The sequence below is a fragment of the Hordeum vulgare genome, chromosome 7H (genome assembly GCF_904849725.1).
Source record: "Hordeum vulgare subsp. vulgare chromosome 7H, MorexV3_pseudomolecules_assembly, whole genome shotgun sequence".
Taxonomy (NCBI): Eukaryota; Viridiplantae; Streptophyta; class Magnoliopsida; order Poales; family Poaceae; genus Hordeum; species Hordeum vulgare.
The window spans coordinates 596,310,579-596,325,675 of record NC_058524.1 but is presented as its reverse complement, the minus strand read 5'-3'; the positions used below and the strand labels follow the sequence as shown (position 1 = coordinate 596,325,675).

General features: G+C 44.3%; 1 protein-coding gene across 1 annotated transcript; it reads right to left on the bottom strand.

Annotated features, from left to right (window-relative positions):
- Nucleotides 1-706: 706 nt before the first annotated feature.
- LOC123410612 (aspartate--tRNA ligase 2, cytoplasmic-like) lies at nucleotides 707-7,178 on the bottom strand. The gene is made up of 10 exons (XM_045103555.1): nucleotides 6,663-7,178; nucleotides 6,430-6,540; nucleotides 6,227-6,340; nucleotides 5,749-6,039; nucleotides 5,557-5,667; nucleotides 5,420-5,473; nucleotides 4,812-4,891; nucleotides 4,623-4,738; nucleotides 1,192-1,306; nucleotides 707-1,043 (listed from the first exon to the last, which is right to left on the bottom strand). Exons 1-10 carry the CDS (start codon nucleotides 7,161-7,163, stop codon nucleotides 917-919), a joined length of 1,620 nt encoding a protein of 539 aa, XP_044959490.1. The 5' UTR covers nucleotides 7,164-7,178; the 3' UTR covers nucleotides 707-916.
- Between the last annotated feature and the right edge of the window lie 7,919 nt (nucleotides 7,179-15,097).

The following is a 15,097-nucleotide window of genomic DNA, read 5'->3' as shown; positions in this document are numbered from 1 at the left end:
AGGGGTTGGCCAAGCTATGGCCTCTACCCCCTTTGCAAGCGTGAGCAAGAAAGTGGACCTCACCTACTCTTCAAATGTCGCGACATGCTCAGACTTTGGAACTTGATCAGGGAGAAATTCGGCCTCCATCATCTTGATACCCCGACTTGGCACCTCGAGGAATCAGTGGGTTGCAGGACCGACTCGGGGGGTCCCCAATAGGATGGTAATGTCTTTCCTCCTCATGTTTGTCTCATGGATGGTGTGGAATGGGAGAAATGGTCGGGTCTTCGACACAAGAGCGCCCCACCTCCCATCCTTTTAAACAACACCGATCACGAGGCAAACCTCTAGATCATCGTAGGGGCAAAGAAACTGGGTATCCTTGTCACGCGCGAGTAGCCCTGCATGCCATGCACGGGTGATCCGTTTGTAACAAACATTCCTCCTCTCTTAATCAATATATGAGGCAAAACAACAACGTGAAAGGAAAGATGCAACAGCAATTTTAGTGGAAATTCGAACCCGATACTATCTCCAATCAATTCGCTGCCAAATTTTGAAATCCTACGAGATATGCGGTCGAAACACCGGTGTCACACATACAGAATTTAGGATATGGATTCAGTACACTCTGCTACAGGTAGCGGAGGATTCAAGGGAGAAAGCATAGTAGCAGGAGAAGAAAACTAGATAAGCTTCAGCTTGGTGCATTGACGCCAGCCGCTTGCAAAAATAGATCAATTTTTTTCATGCAAGGATGATTATCAACAACAGGTATCTTTGTGAAGCTCCAATACACATATCTGACGTTACAACACATTGGCCACGCCATTACCTCAATGCAATGAACCACGCTGCATGCCAGCTATCAGAGTCGTGAAGATGCATGATGGCAGCATGCATGTGTACAAGCTGTCAACCCGGGGAACCGAACTTATGGCGTGAGCCTCTGTGGGTCACGAGGGAACAGCGACGTCTTCCTGACGTTGTTGAGGCCGCAGAATAGCATGACCACTCTCTCCAAACCGACCCCGAAACCGCCATGAGGAGGTGCACCATAACTGTAATTGTCATCATATGAGGATTTAATTAACAATCAGCGAAGAAGATACATATGTATTAGCATTGAGATGGATCGCTGGTACACAGGTATACAGTAAATACTTCGATGATAGAACTTCGCCAACATACGTTGAGACCAGAACAAACCTGAATGATTCAATGTATGATCTGATAGTACTCGTATCAATTCCGCACTCGATTGCGCGTTCCCTCAGCAGTTTAGGTGTATGTATTCTTTGTGCTCCAGAAATAATTTCCTCGCCTGTTTTATACATAAATTTGGCTCGAAATCAGACTTCAAACTAAGTAATCTTTCATGCTAATATACTCGGATATACCAGACAATTTAACATGCAGGATCCCCAAAAATAATAGCAAAAGATGTAGCTAAGCCCAGGGGCGTTGTACCCATGCTAAACAGTAAGAAAATGAAAACATATTCTAAAAATTATGAAACTTTGGGGTTCGAACATGCACAAAACCTCTTAGGTGCTTGCAAAATTTGATGATGAAATGATATCTGATTGTTGTATAAACTATTTACCCGAGGAAGAGGAAGTGGCCTAATATAGGTAGAACGACATCGAGAATGGCGTTTTGGTGGCCGAGCTACCTGCAGGCCGAAATCTCGCGCCGTGCAATGTAGCTACGCGATTTGTGCTGGTCGCTGTTGCATGCATCTATACGATGGACAGTAATTAGAAATACATCAGTGCCACGAGCTGGCGTGCTATCGGTGTACGTGGGCCTCGCGGGCGCAGACAAGCAGTAGACGTGATGTGCTAGGTGGTCTGGGTTAAAAAAATCCAGCTGCAGGTGGCAGTAGGTTGTGCTGGTGAGGTATTAAATTCTGTTTTGATAGGCCCATGTAGCGCTGCACGTAACTTAACTCGTTCAACCATTCATCCCCTTGCCATGGGTAGCTGGCCGGAGCGACGATTTGTCCTGAATGGCCTCGAGTTCTTCTTTGAGGAAGCAGAATCAGGGTGAGGACCGATCCGCCCTGTATATATTCTCCTGCTCTTACGTATGCCGTATTATGTGCTGGGATTTGTGTTGATTCGTTTGATTTTGTTTGGTTCTTGCCTACTTCTCTTTCCCTTGTTGGACGGATCTGACGGAGATGAGTATCATGTGTGTGTTGTAGGCTCGTTCCTAGGATGGATACGGTGATATTTTGGTTTGCGGAATCCATGCTGCCGAGTCTGTGGTTGCTTCGATTCACAGAACTCGAGGGCCCTTTCATTGTGTGCTTTTTTCTGAACCCGTGGATGGTGGTGGCAACGAAGAGCAGATCCGAGATCTGGATAAGAGTGAGATGGTTGACAACTCAAACGACCTCGCTCATGGGGATACGACCGCTGCAGATATGAGAGAGGATTTTATTTGGTTTTCACATTGTCAGTAGGCAAAAGCAAGATGTCTATGGTTGATCTTATTTGGTTTTCACATTGTCGGTAGGCAAAACGGTCCTAGAACTGCTGTAGACTGTTAAATTTTTCTAGTGGAAACTCTGTATCTTTGATGTTGTTCTTACAGAATCATTTTTTAGAGCTGTTGTGTTTCCGGTGCAGGCAATGTTGTTTTGTCGTCAAAATGTGTCGCTTTAAAATGTGTAGCTGACGTGTTCCATACTTGACAAGACGTGCAAGTGTGCAGCACACTTGTGCCTACTAGTGCACGTGAGCCGGCATTTTTTTATTTGGCAGCAAATACGAGCAGCATGGAGCGGTATATTCTACAGAATACGGTTGAATACAGTAGCCAGGAACCTGTTTGGCACCGATCGCGGCACGCACTAACGGGTCTGATTCCGGCCTGCAAGTAGACCGGCCACCAAAGACCATTTTCGGAACGACATCTGCCTATAACCTGATAGAATAATGGTACACCCATTTAATATTTCGCAATCAAGAATAATGGATTCCGTTCTTCTACTCTGACAGAAAGTAATATTTAACATGCTGACATGGTTTAAAATCCATTCTCTCACAGGGGTATAGGGTTCTCCTCTGTCAAACAAATGAACTTATGCTTGCTGCTAAGGCATATCGCCAAACTTCATGATGATGCTACGTTGCTACTCCTACACACACATCCTACATTGTATCCAAATATGGCTGGTCCGACACCCGCTACGTTGGTCCTCCACACAACTCGCACACTCCGGTCTGGCGTAATGTAATTCACTAGCCGGATTTCTTCCGTTCCATCACTGCCGTTAAAATTGGGAATGGTGGGACCACTTCCTTCTGCCATGATGTATTGCTACCAAAGTCTACCACTACCTTGGCTCAACAATTCCCAACACTCCTTTCTCACTCTGGCAGGCAGCATGCCTCCATTGCCTAGGTGCTTGCAACCCCCACCCTAAACCTTCAACTCTAGAATAAACTATCTCATGTCGCGGAAGATGAACTGCTTGTTATGCGTAATATTGTGGCGTCGGTTAACTTGAACCCACAGGTTGCTGGCAAACGAATCACTAGGCAAGGGGACAACCAAGCTGGCCTACAGAGCTATCTTGTCTCTCGGACCGGCGGATAATTTGGCCACAGCAATCTGGAGAAACTATGTGCCCAACAAATGCCGAATTTTCATTCGGTTGGCTCACAAGGACCGCCTATACACCAACAAGAGGCGCTTCCGTTGATCTATTGCTACCTCAGATACATGTCCTCTATGCAACCAGCGTGAAACTATCAATCATCTCCTATTCAATTGCCAACTTCTCATGACCTTATGGGATGAGCTCAGCAGCTTACATGATGAGCTGTCAAATAAAGTTTGCTTGACTGTGATCTCAGCCCTTCTTTGGAATATTTGGAAGCGAAGGAATGCTAAAGTTTTTTGGAATGAAATCCAAGGCCTGCACATCATCGCTCGGGCTGCGGCCGACGACCTTCATCTCTGGTCCAACCGCTGCAAGAATTCACAGAAGCAGGCTCTGCTTCGTGACTGGGTGACAAGGTTCTTTCACCTAGCAGCGAGATTGTAACATACTAGCTAACTCCCCACCCCCTCCCCCCACAATCTTCCTCTCCCTTTTGTAATGATCTCTCTGTTTTGGTAATAAAGTGGTTCAGGCCGGGGTAAGCCCGCCGTTGACACATAAAAAAAAATACTATAGCATAGTAGTATAATCTAGTTGCTCAGTAAGAATTTCCCAGAAGGACAGAAAGACATAACTCAATGCATACTTGTGAATAATGGTATATTTTTCTGGATTTTTAAAAGGAAACTCATACACTTTCCACGCTTGTTTTCTCACGTATAAGCGACTAGCCACAACCAACAAACAGAGGAAACAGTGATGCATGGACATGGGGAGCAACTAAATTCCTCACTGATTCGGAACAGAAAAATACTTTATAGCAGTATATAGAGAAAACAAAGGAAGATATGCAAATAGAGTAGCGTTAACGAACATTCTGTAATTTTGCTTCAACGACTATAAACTATGAACCAAGAACAGGTCTTCAAATGTTATAAAAATGAAAAAAAGCTATGCCCAAGCAACTTAATCACAAGCCAAACAACTTCTTTGGTAGTGTTGTAATAATAAATTTAATACTAACCTCGAATGAAGACATCAAAAGAGTTGCTGTAAGCTGGATCATCGTAGCAAGGCATGGTGTAGAAAGGGCGTACAGCCAAAGGATATCGATAGAGGATGAAAAAATCTGTGCCATACCTACAAATAACAGATAGGTTGTGTTATTGAGATTAAGTGGTACAATTACATAAGTGAAGAAGAATCTACATACATCTCCTTGACAAGCCGGCCAAGTTTCTTCTCAGCTTCAGTATTGAGGTCACCCATAGGCTCGATTTCGGTTCCAGCTTCCTGGCAAACAGACAAGTCACACATAAATCTTGTCCCACACTAAACTCATAAGTGAGTCCATGGTAGCTGCTAGCTTTTCACAAGACCTATTTTCTGAACAAAACTAATCCTTTGTTTCAAAATGTTAAGCAAATCCAGCTATGATGTAATTAATTTTCAGCTAAAAACAAACCACTCAGTTGGTGATGCCAAAAAAGACAGCCAATTGCTATACTAGTTTTTCTGCTAATAAAATAACAAGATAATGAACAAGCTGTAAGTACCAGTTGGTAACATTTGTTAGAAAAAAATCGTTCACACCTGCTGGAAAACGTGCAAAACGTGACAATATTAATTCATATGTGTTGTCCTTTAGTATTATTCATAATTTGTAGATCGTGTAACCACTCCAGACAAGTATTAATAGTATGTTTCACGTTTTACCAGATTAGTTCAATCAAAACACCGAGCAATGAAATTAGAGCTATTAAAGTTCTAACATAAATCATAATACGAAAGGAACAAGAGTACATGACTACAAGTTAGTACCTTCAGCATTTGAATCCCTTGCTCGTACGTTAGCTTCAACGTTTGCGCTAGGTACTGTATAAATCAGAAAAGGTTGAGACATAACTTAAGCAAAGGCAAATACATATAAGAACGAAAAACAATGAGTAATGTTTTACCGTCAGAGGTTCAAATGGATTTTTCCTATTTATTTCCTCGAGTTCCTCCTTACAATGTTCATTCAAGTGGTCAAATATCGCTACAAATAAGCCATCTATGATATCACAAACCTGTGCACAAAAATCAGTACTTGACGATCATCATCATTTCAATAAATGAACTAAATACTTCTTTCTCCAAATCTTCCTTACCTCAAAGTAGTGCTCCTTGATCTCCATTTCTGCATCTAGCCCAATAAACTCACACAGATGCCTGTGAGTATTTGACTTTTCTGCTCTAAATACGGAACCGACCTCAAATACGCGGCCAAAACCGCCACAGATAGCCATCTGCTTGTATAATTGTGGAGATTGCGCTAAGCAAGCAGGCTGGCCATTGTAATCCAGCTTGAATACAGATGCACCACCTTCACTTGATCCACCAATCAGCTTTGGAGTGTGGATCCCGATAAAGTTCTTAGAGAACAAAAATTCTTTGAATTTCTACACGCGCACCCAACAATTATTATATGTATGTAAGTATTTATGGACCAAAAGAAAAAAATAAAGTAAGAAACATTACATGCTACAGAAGTAGGAGTAGTACATAATAAAATCTGGCTGCAGGAGATGCCACACATGAATGTGACCAACATAAGCATAGTTTTGGGGAACAAGGACAAACACTCACGCTCTCGACATGGTGTTCGATAGTGAAGATTGATAGATTCGCAGGTGTCCGGATATCGATAGGTCGATAGTTCAAGCGTGTGTCCTGGTGAACATGTACCATCGGCACTCCTTTCTGTAACCATGGCAAGGATATATAAGAACCATAGAAGGAAAACCGAGAGCTTCCTGCAAAGCCAAAGAATTTGCAAAGGACATACGTACTTGTTCAGCCGCCTCGAATTCTGCTTTGGTACGCGCTGCATCCTCAAAGTTCAAGGGAAGTGTGGGGATCGCCCTATTGATGCAATAGATCTTGCTGACCCTAATCTCCACCTAACGGTCAAAACGAACACAGGAAAAGAAGTTTGCAACAGTCCAAATCAAAGAACGAAGAGTACAAAACCACCATCTAACATGCGGATGGTTGATGGGTCCGGTTGCTATTGATGACTGACCAGTTGTGTGAGATCCTTGCGGGGCTCCTTGAGGGGGGTGACGATGCCCTCAACATCGACGATGCTCTCCTTGGTGAGGGAGGCGGCAAAGCGAACCATCTGCGCGCTGACGCCGGCGTCGGCGCTGGCGACCAGCAGGCACTGCACGGTGCTCCTGCGCTGGCGCAGCACGACGAAGCCCATCTTCTTGCTGACCGGGCGGATCGTCTGCGCAAACCCGCGGATCAGCACGGAGTGACCCGCGGCGGTCTCGTCGACGTCGCCGATGTCGGTCCATGACCTGCCGGAGATGGCCTTGGACTGGATCTCCTCGTCGCCGTAGTTTGCCGCGAAGGGGTCGTCTTCTTCCTCCTGAGGCGGCGGCGGCGGCTGCTGCTGCTGCTCCGACGCCTTCCGTGCCTTCTCGGCCTTCCGCGCGTCTTTCTTCAGTTGCTTCTTGCTGATCGTGGCGGCGGAGAGTTCTTGTTCGAGCTCCTCCGTGGAGGCGGGCGGAGGCGACATCGCGGCGGAGGCGGCGAGCGGACTACTCCGTATTTTTTGGGAAACGCTTCCTACGATACGTCTGATATGACAAAAACGTCAGACCGATTGTGAGTCGTTGATTTGTATTCCATCCCACGGCGCGTGCTGTCCTATACATAAATCCGGGCCGTAATCAACGCGCACACCTCCATCCGAGTTCACAAACCACCGCGCCATCCCCTTTTTCTCGATGCCATGGGAAGTAAGGCCCTGTTTGGATTCATCCAGTTTATATAATCTGGTTTTTATAAGCTATTATGTTTTCAAACATGACAATTTATGCTATAGATTATAAAAACTAGATGACCAGATTATTAAAAACTCATAAGCTACTCTAACCCAGCTAAAATCAGATTATGGATTAATAAAGACATGTTACCCTTATTAACTTTGAGCTATTTACAAGGTACTGCCACCGCACCGTTTTCCCATCGCATCTTCCTGTCAGCGCGGCCCAGTCTTTCTTCCCCATCGAGCCCGTCTTTCTTCCCCCGTCGCGCCCGTCTTTCTTCCCCATCGCGCCCTAGGCTGCCGCCACCGCCGCCAGTACCCCCTCAGACCTGCGGCCGGAGACGACTGCCGCCACTACCGCCACTACCGCCGCCACTACCACCGCACGGAGATGGCGTCGCAGCGAGAGGACGAGGCGGAGCAACAATACCAGCGGGATTCAATCCCAGCGAGGAGGAGTGAGCAGGTGTGTGTCCATGGCAATCCCCTCGATTCGAGCTTCGTCGGCGAATGCGGTTGTCTCCCTGCCCATGGATCCAGCATGTTTGGAGGATTGGACCTCAATTCGCAGACTTCTTTCATGGACCTGATGCATTCATCTGATTTGTACGAAGAAGGGCGGGAGTTCGTGGCTGGAGGTGCCAGAGGCGGTGGCCGTGGTGCAGGGGCGGGGCACAGGCCCGACCGTGGTGCAGGGGCGGGGCACAGGCCCGACCGTGGTGCTGGACGCTCGACTGCTGGCCGTGGGGGGCGCAGCAGTACTGGCCGTGCTGGTCGCGGTGGACGCCGTGGCCGCGTCCCTGTTCTGGGATTAGAAGAGGCAGCTGGTGGTCGGGGTGCTGGACGTGGGCGTGGCGTAGGCCGCAGTGGGCAGACCGGTCATTCATCCTCTCTGCCGTATCGAGTGCCCCGTGCTAGCAGCGGTTCAATGGAGATTGAAGGTGTTCCTGGTACAGAGGATGAGGCAGACGACTCCCACTTCCATGATCAGTATTATGATGGTGTTGGAGAAGATGAATCGGTAATATTTCCTCAACTTTAATTAATTTCTGCCATTTGGTCAATGTTATGTGAGCAGGATAGAACATTAATTTAAAAGTACAATTGTTCTTAGTTTTTATGTACCAGCAGTTCATGCTATGTATAACATTAACATGCTTGTGTACTAGAACGATGATATTGATAAGGCTGAATGGACCAATAGTGAAACCACTGCTGCATTTTGTTCACTCTGTGTTGAGGAGATCACAGCTGGCAACAGGAGCAATGGATTCATGACTGCTAGAGGTTACAATAATATTGCTATCAAGTTTGAACAGAACAGAGGGCTACGACACTCTAGGATACAGTTTAAGAACAGATGGGAAGAACTAAAACGCTTCTACTCATTTTGGTTGTGGCTTAACAAACAAACTGGACTAGGTCGATCCCCTAGTGGGGGAATTGTGGCAAGTGATGAATTTTGGAAGAAACATACTAAGGTACATTTGTTGCAAATTTTTATTTTGATGGTTCATATTGGTGTATCATGCACATAATACTTATCACTCTCCTTTACTTTGGGCAGGGACATGCTGCATGGAGGAAGCTTAAATATGGACCACCAGAGAACCTTTCTGAGCTTCAGATCATGTTCGAACATACTGCTGTAGATGGATCAACATCTTGTGTGGCAGGAGAACAAATGGATGATGAAGTCGATTTTGGAGAGGAGGGAGGAGATGAAGCCGATGTGACTCCCTTGAGTGTTAGCAACAAGAAAAGAATCTCCAACAACACTGCAACAGTCATTAGTCCAAAGAAGAAAATCAAAAGTCCTATGGTGAGAATAATGAAGGGAATGTATGAAGAGATGAAAGAAACCAATGCAGCAACACAAAAGGCAATGCAGGATAAGGTTGTGCAAGCGGAGAAGGTATTGCAGGAGAAGAAGGATTCCATTGCCAAATGCATGTCCTTGGCTGTCGAGAGTGGGGCATTAGAGGGAAGTGCTGAGCATTTCATGGCTGGTACATTGTTCGTAAAGGAAGAACACCGGCAAGTGTTCCTCACTATAACTACTAGTCCTGGGAGGCTAGCCTTTTTGAAGAGGTGGTGTCGGGCAAAGAATGTCGAATAGCTACATGTTTTGTTTGTTAGTGGATTGTTCCTATTCTTTACTTATTATCATAGGCCTTCATGTAATGATGTCATATTTCTCTATATGGATTGTCCGTACCTTTAATATAAATGCACAACATTGATGACTCTATTTTATTTACTGGATTGTTCCTACCTTTCACATAAATGCACAACATTCATGACTCTATTTTGTTTGAATTTAATGTAGATGAATTGGTCAAGTGATGATTTATTTGAATATTCTTCAAGTGATGATGGAGTGGTTAGCTTGCATGGGAGTGATGTGGAGGACGACACAGTTCAATTTGCAAGACAAACTTTGAAGCGGCATGCAGCTGTAGCGTGCATGATTGGTATGTACTATGAAGTGACTTTCTTGCAAAATAAAAAGAGGTCAGTACATGCAGAAGAAGGTGAGTCTGGTTATGATTGGACTATTCGAACTTTAAAAGACCCAATTGAGTGTTATAACATGTTTAGAATGAGTAGAGAACTGTTTTACAAGCTCCATGATTTGTTAAGGTCAATATATGGACTGAAGTCATCAGAAAAGATGTGCACTCTAGAATCTTTGGCGATGTTCTTATGGATGGTTGGTGCCCCACAATCTTTTCGACAAGCTAAAAATAGATTCAGAAGGTCACTTGAGACAGTTAGTAGGAGGTTTGATCATGTTTTGGAAAGTGTGTATAGGCTATCTGTTGATATTATTAAAGTGAAAGATCCAACATATAGTACAATTCATGCGAAACTGCAAGAAGCACGCTTCTCACCACACTTTGATAATTGCATTGGAGCAATAGATGGGACACATATACCTGTCCAAGTGCCAGCTGCGAAAGTGCTTCAATATGTCGGGCGTCATGGTTATTCTAGTCAGAATGTGTTGGCAATATGTGACTTTGATATGAGGTTCACATTTGTTGTTGCTGGTTGGCCGGGTTTCGTACATGACATGAGAGTATTCAATGATGCTTTAAACAAATATGATGACAAGTTTCCTCATCCTCCACTAGGTAACTAGAGAAATTTTAATCATGTTGATATTATTTTTACTTATCTTTGATACATGCTCATATCAGCTCATAACATTGTAGGTAAATTTTATCTTGTCGACTCGGGGTATCCGAACAGAAAAGGCTATCTTGCACCTTACAAGGGGACGAAGTACCATTTGCCAGAATTTCGTCAAGGTCCAAGACCACAAGGTAGCAAAGAACTATTCAATTACTACCATTCGTCTCTTCGCAATGTCATTGAAAGGTCTTTTGGAGTTTTGAAGATGAAATGGAGGATTTTATTAGCCATACCGACGTACCCATTAGAGAAGCAAAGTAAAATCATTCTGGCATGTATGGCTCTACATAATTTCATCCGAGAGAGTGCGTTGAGTGACCAAGAGTTTGATAAGTGTGATGAAGATGAAAACTATATGCCCATGCCGCCACAAAATAATCCTGGACAAAGCTGTGATAGCACTCAAGATACCGACATGAATGCCTTCCGTGACACTATATGTAATGCTTTGATCGGCGAAGTAGAGTAGATTTGATATTATATGATAATTTAATAATGTAGTTATTAATTTCTCATGGACAATGTAACTGTGTTCTTCATTCGGATGAGATTTTCCTTCAAAGTTAACGATGTGTGCCCATCGTATTTTTTCATACAATGATTAGTCTACCGTTCAAATTTGCCGGGAAATAACACGTTCGTACATGGCTAGTACAAATGTCTATCTATTCAAACTTGATGCCAAGCAAACCAAATGACAAGATGAATTAAAAAAATGACCGTTGCAAAAAAAAACAGAGGGCAAACATGTCATTGCACAATTTAAAAGCTGGTTTACAGTTTATATAATCTGGCCTCCAAACATGCCCACCTAGATTATTTTTATAAACCAGTTTATATAATCTATGTTCATAAACCAGATTATTATAATCTATTATGGTTCCAAACAGGGCCTAAACCAACCCCATGCCATCCTCATTTGTACTACTAGGTCCCAGTTATTCTCGGTTTGGTAATTCTAAATTTGAACAATGCAAGTTTATTTCTAATCTGCCGACTACGGGTATCGTATTGAATGTAGTTTGGTGTGAAAATGAACCGTCCATTGTGTCTAGTTTTTTTTTTCAGTTGTATCATTTTTTTATGCTTACACTTGTGATGGGTCGTATTGACATAGCATATTTTCATTCTTCCTACTCTTGGGTGTCCATAGATTGCTTCCGTACGTCTGGCTTCTAAAAAAACAATGTTCATGTCGATTGCGTAGTTAAAATCTGAAAAATGAAACCAATCGATCCTCTTATTTTGAGGTACAATTGTGCTGCCCATAGATTCTTTTTTATTCTAATTTATATATGTTGATGCTATGATTTTGTGGCACTAATCATAATTGGTTTGTACACTTGCTCCGGAGCAAAATTCCTTATCCCTTTCTCATAAAAAAAAATCCCTATATGCTTGAAAAAGTGTATGCACGCCAAAACCTGCTGATGGTGTCGGCATCAAAAGCATGTCTCTCCAAAACAATTGCCTCCTTATGAAATTCGCAGTCAAACTTCTTCAAAAACCAGACGTTCCCTAGGTTGACTAGTTCTTCCAACACTACACCACGACTGAGTGGACTGGCGGCTGGTGACCCGGCCTAGGTTTTACGGGGAAGTGAGTAGCGATGGTCGCTTTTGGGTAAGGCTTTGTCTATGCGTGCAGCATTTCTTTCTCGGCTGCCAAACAATTCAGTCTATTCGGGTAATTTAGGTATCATGACCTTTTACCCGAATTCAATTCGGGTTTCCAAAAATGATATTTGATATAATGATCGTGTTTGTCGGGTACGGATTATATATATTCGGGTTGGGGTTTTTCGGGTTCGGGCTTCGGGTTTTATGCCCACCATGACATACATCCCCTCAACTACGACTAATATCTACCCTATAATTTCATTCAGGGAATACTAGCCTGGGCATACGGACCACCTCAATAAAGAAGTTAACTGGATCAACCGACTTGTCATTTGGTTCGAGAGGATCTTCCTTCACGACTGTCTCCGGATCAAGCTCGGAACATTGCAAAGGCAAAGACGAACGCCTTCTTTCCCTCAAAAAAGAAAAAGGAAAAATGACTAGCACCTTCTCGGCATCAAAGTTTTGGATTTCGTCCGGAAAAAACAACTTTCGTCCGAAATCCGTCCATTTCGCTTGGGCCTGGTACTAGTGTAAGTCCGGTTAAAAATTTCGGCCGTTTTTGAATTTTCGTCCCAGCCCAAGGTCCAAACTAGCCCACAGATATCCCTTATAGTATAAGAACTGCCACCAGCCTTCCCTAACCCTAAATCTCGTTTTCCCCGTCACCAGTTTTCTGTGCGGCAGCTGCAGGCAACCCAGGCCGAGCCGAGGGAGACGGGGCAGCGCCGCCTCTGCCTAGCCTCCTCCTCCTCTTCCAGCTCTCCATGTCTGCCCAGCCTTGTCCTCCTCAAGCACCCCTCTTCGTTTTTATCTTTCCCATGGAGGATGAAGGTCCTGGCCATGGTAACGTCCGTCCTTGGCCCTGCCCTATCGATCGCAGCAACTCCGTGGAGCGCGGCTACATGAGGTTGAGGCTGCCGTGATGCATAGATTCTACTGGAGTTTTATCTGATGTTCTAGTCTAGATGGTTAATATTGTTAATCTAATGTTCAAGTCTGATATATAGTGTTTTGATACGTAGATGCTGTTGTATGGCTTTACATGTATATGTTGATAAAAAATCTGCTGTATATTATTGTTCTAGTTTATATAAAAAAAGGCTGTGCAAATTTTGGTCAGATTTTATTCAAATTTTGGTTTGCCATTTCGTCCGAAATTTTCCGAAAAACCGAATTTCGCCCATTTCGCCCCCGGCCGGTAAATTTTGCAAAACGAAATCCAAAATCTTGCTCGGGATGCTGAGCTCTTCCACTGCATGATCCGGGTTGGACAATGCTGGAGTCGCACCGCCAAGTTGAAGAAGTTTGTTTGCAACACCTCCTTAGGTCAGAGTGCTAGCAGGTCGCTTCCATTGCCGGCCTAGCCACCTTCAGCAGCTCGCCTAACTGATGCAACCGGTGTGGAAGGGTAGGAACACTTCCTTCACCTGGAACTAGGCCCAGAAGTCCTTCAATGCTTCCCCCGCCGGGTCGTCTAGCTGGCTACAATACTGGGCGCAGCGGCGGCGGCAGCTTCAAGATCTGGAAACAAAACTGCATAAGACCAAGAGATGAGAGGAAGAACTCAGGACATGGGGCGGAGCCTAACAACCCACGACAACCTCGACCTTCTTGAGTCTGACATGTGTTTTTCGGCGCTCCAAGTTCATCATCTTGATCCCTTCTTCTATTGTTTTGCACTTTGGTAGTTAGGGAGGACACCTTTTCCTTCAGGGATCCGAGTTTTTCCTCATTAGCTTTGGCGTGAAGAACTGAAGATACGCATTCTGGTATCATGCAACCATGTGTGATAGGTCCTTGGCTTTGGAATGCAGCCAGTCTATAGCTACCTGGTCCTCCTCGAACTACAAACAGATGCGTGGAACCGGAGTCGACCACGACATTGCCGAGAAACTAGAGTTGGTCTGAGCGCAGAGCACGAGGGGAGCCACTATGGTACTAATATTTACCGAAAAGAAAACGCCCATGTATGGCCGTTTGCAAACCGCTCACCCACATGAATTATCGTTCGTTTGTGGTTGCATGAATCTTGACAATTTTTGCCAGACTTTCTATACCACGTAGGACTGGGTTCGTGTGTGGTCATTTCATCCGGTCGCCCGCACACGTTCGTTCACGCATGTAGAGTGACTGGTGTGTGGGCGTTTATCAGTTTGTCCACACGCCTGTTTTCATACACGCAGATGAGCTGGTGTGTGGGCGTTTATCAGTTCGCCCACACGTCCGCACGATCGCTACCTGTCTCCTCTCTTACACCCCAAACTGTCAGTTGTCATGTCTTTTGTAGTGGTACATGGCAACTGCCTAGTTTGCTTGTTAGCAGATGGCAACTCTCTCTCTCTCTCTTACCCGAATATGTTATTTTTTTTCATGTCTTTTTTTAGTGTTTCTGTGGCAACTTGTAGTGCCCCAAGTGTAAAGTCTTCCCTTTTTGTAACCTTCCATGTGGGACCACCATGTCAATGCTATGAGAGAGGTCAATGCCATGATTTCATGTGTGTCCTTAACATTTCCTTCCCTTGCATTCTTGCATAACATAACATTTCATGCCCATGTCTTGTGTTGTTGCATTGTGGTCATATGCTTTCATGTGGTGATGTGAGTTATGACCTTGTGTGATGTGTGGTTGTGGTAGTGAGAGTGTGTGGTGCTTGTCCTTTCTAAAAAACCCTTTGTTGCAATTCCAAAAACCCCTCTAGTTATTTGCAAAACCTCCTCTCTCTTTTATTCCACAAGTGCAAAGCCAACTTGTTCCTAACCTGAATTTAAAATGTTCAGGGATTAGGAGATATTGTGGGGATGAATATGTGCTAGTTTGGTGATTTGTTTTGGGTGCTAAAGGTGCTACAATAAACACAAAAC

What these genes read in the sequence shown, in the direction of transcription:
- LOC123410612 (XM_045103555.1), bottom strand. Translation starts at nt 7,163, where the DNA reads ATGTCGCCTCCGCCCGCCTCCACGGAGGAGCTCGAACAAGAACTCTCC. An exon ending in TCAAGGAGCACTACTTTGAG is followed by an intron (nt 5,668 to 5,748) that starts GTAAGGAAGATT and finishes TTTTGTGCACAG; the next exon opens with GTTTGTGATATCATAGATGG. An exon ending in TTTTGATGTCTTCATTCGAG is followed by an intron (nt 1,307 to 4,622) that starts GTTAGTATTAAA and finishes TGTATAAAACAG; the next exon opens with GCGAGGAAATTATTTCTGGA.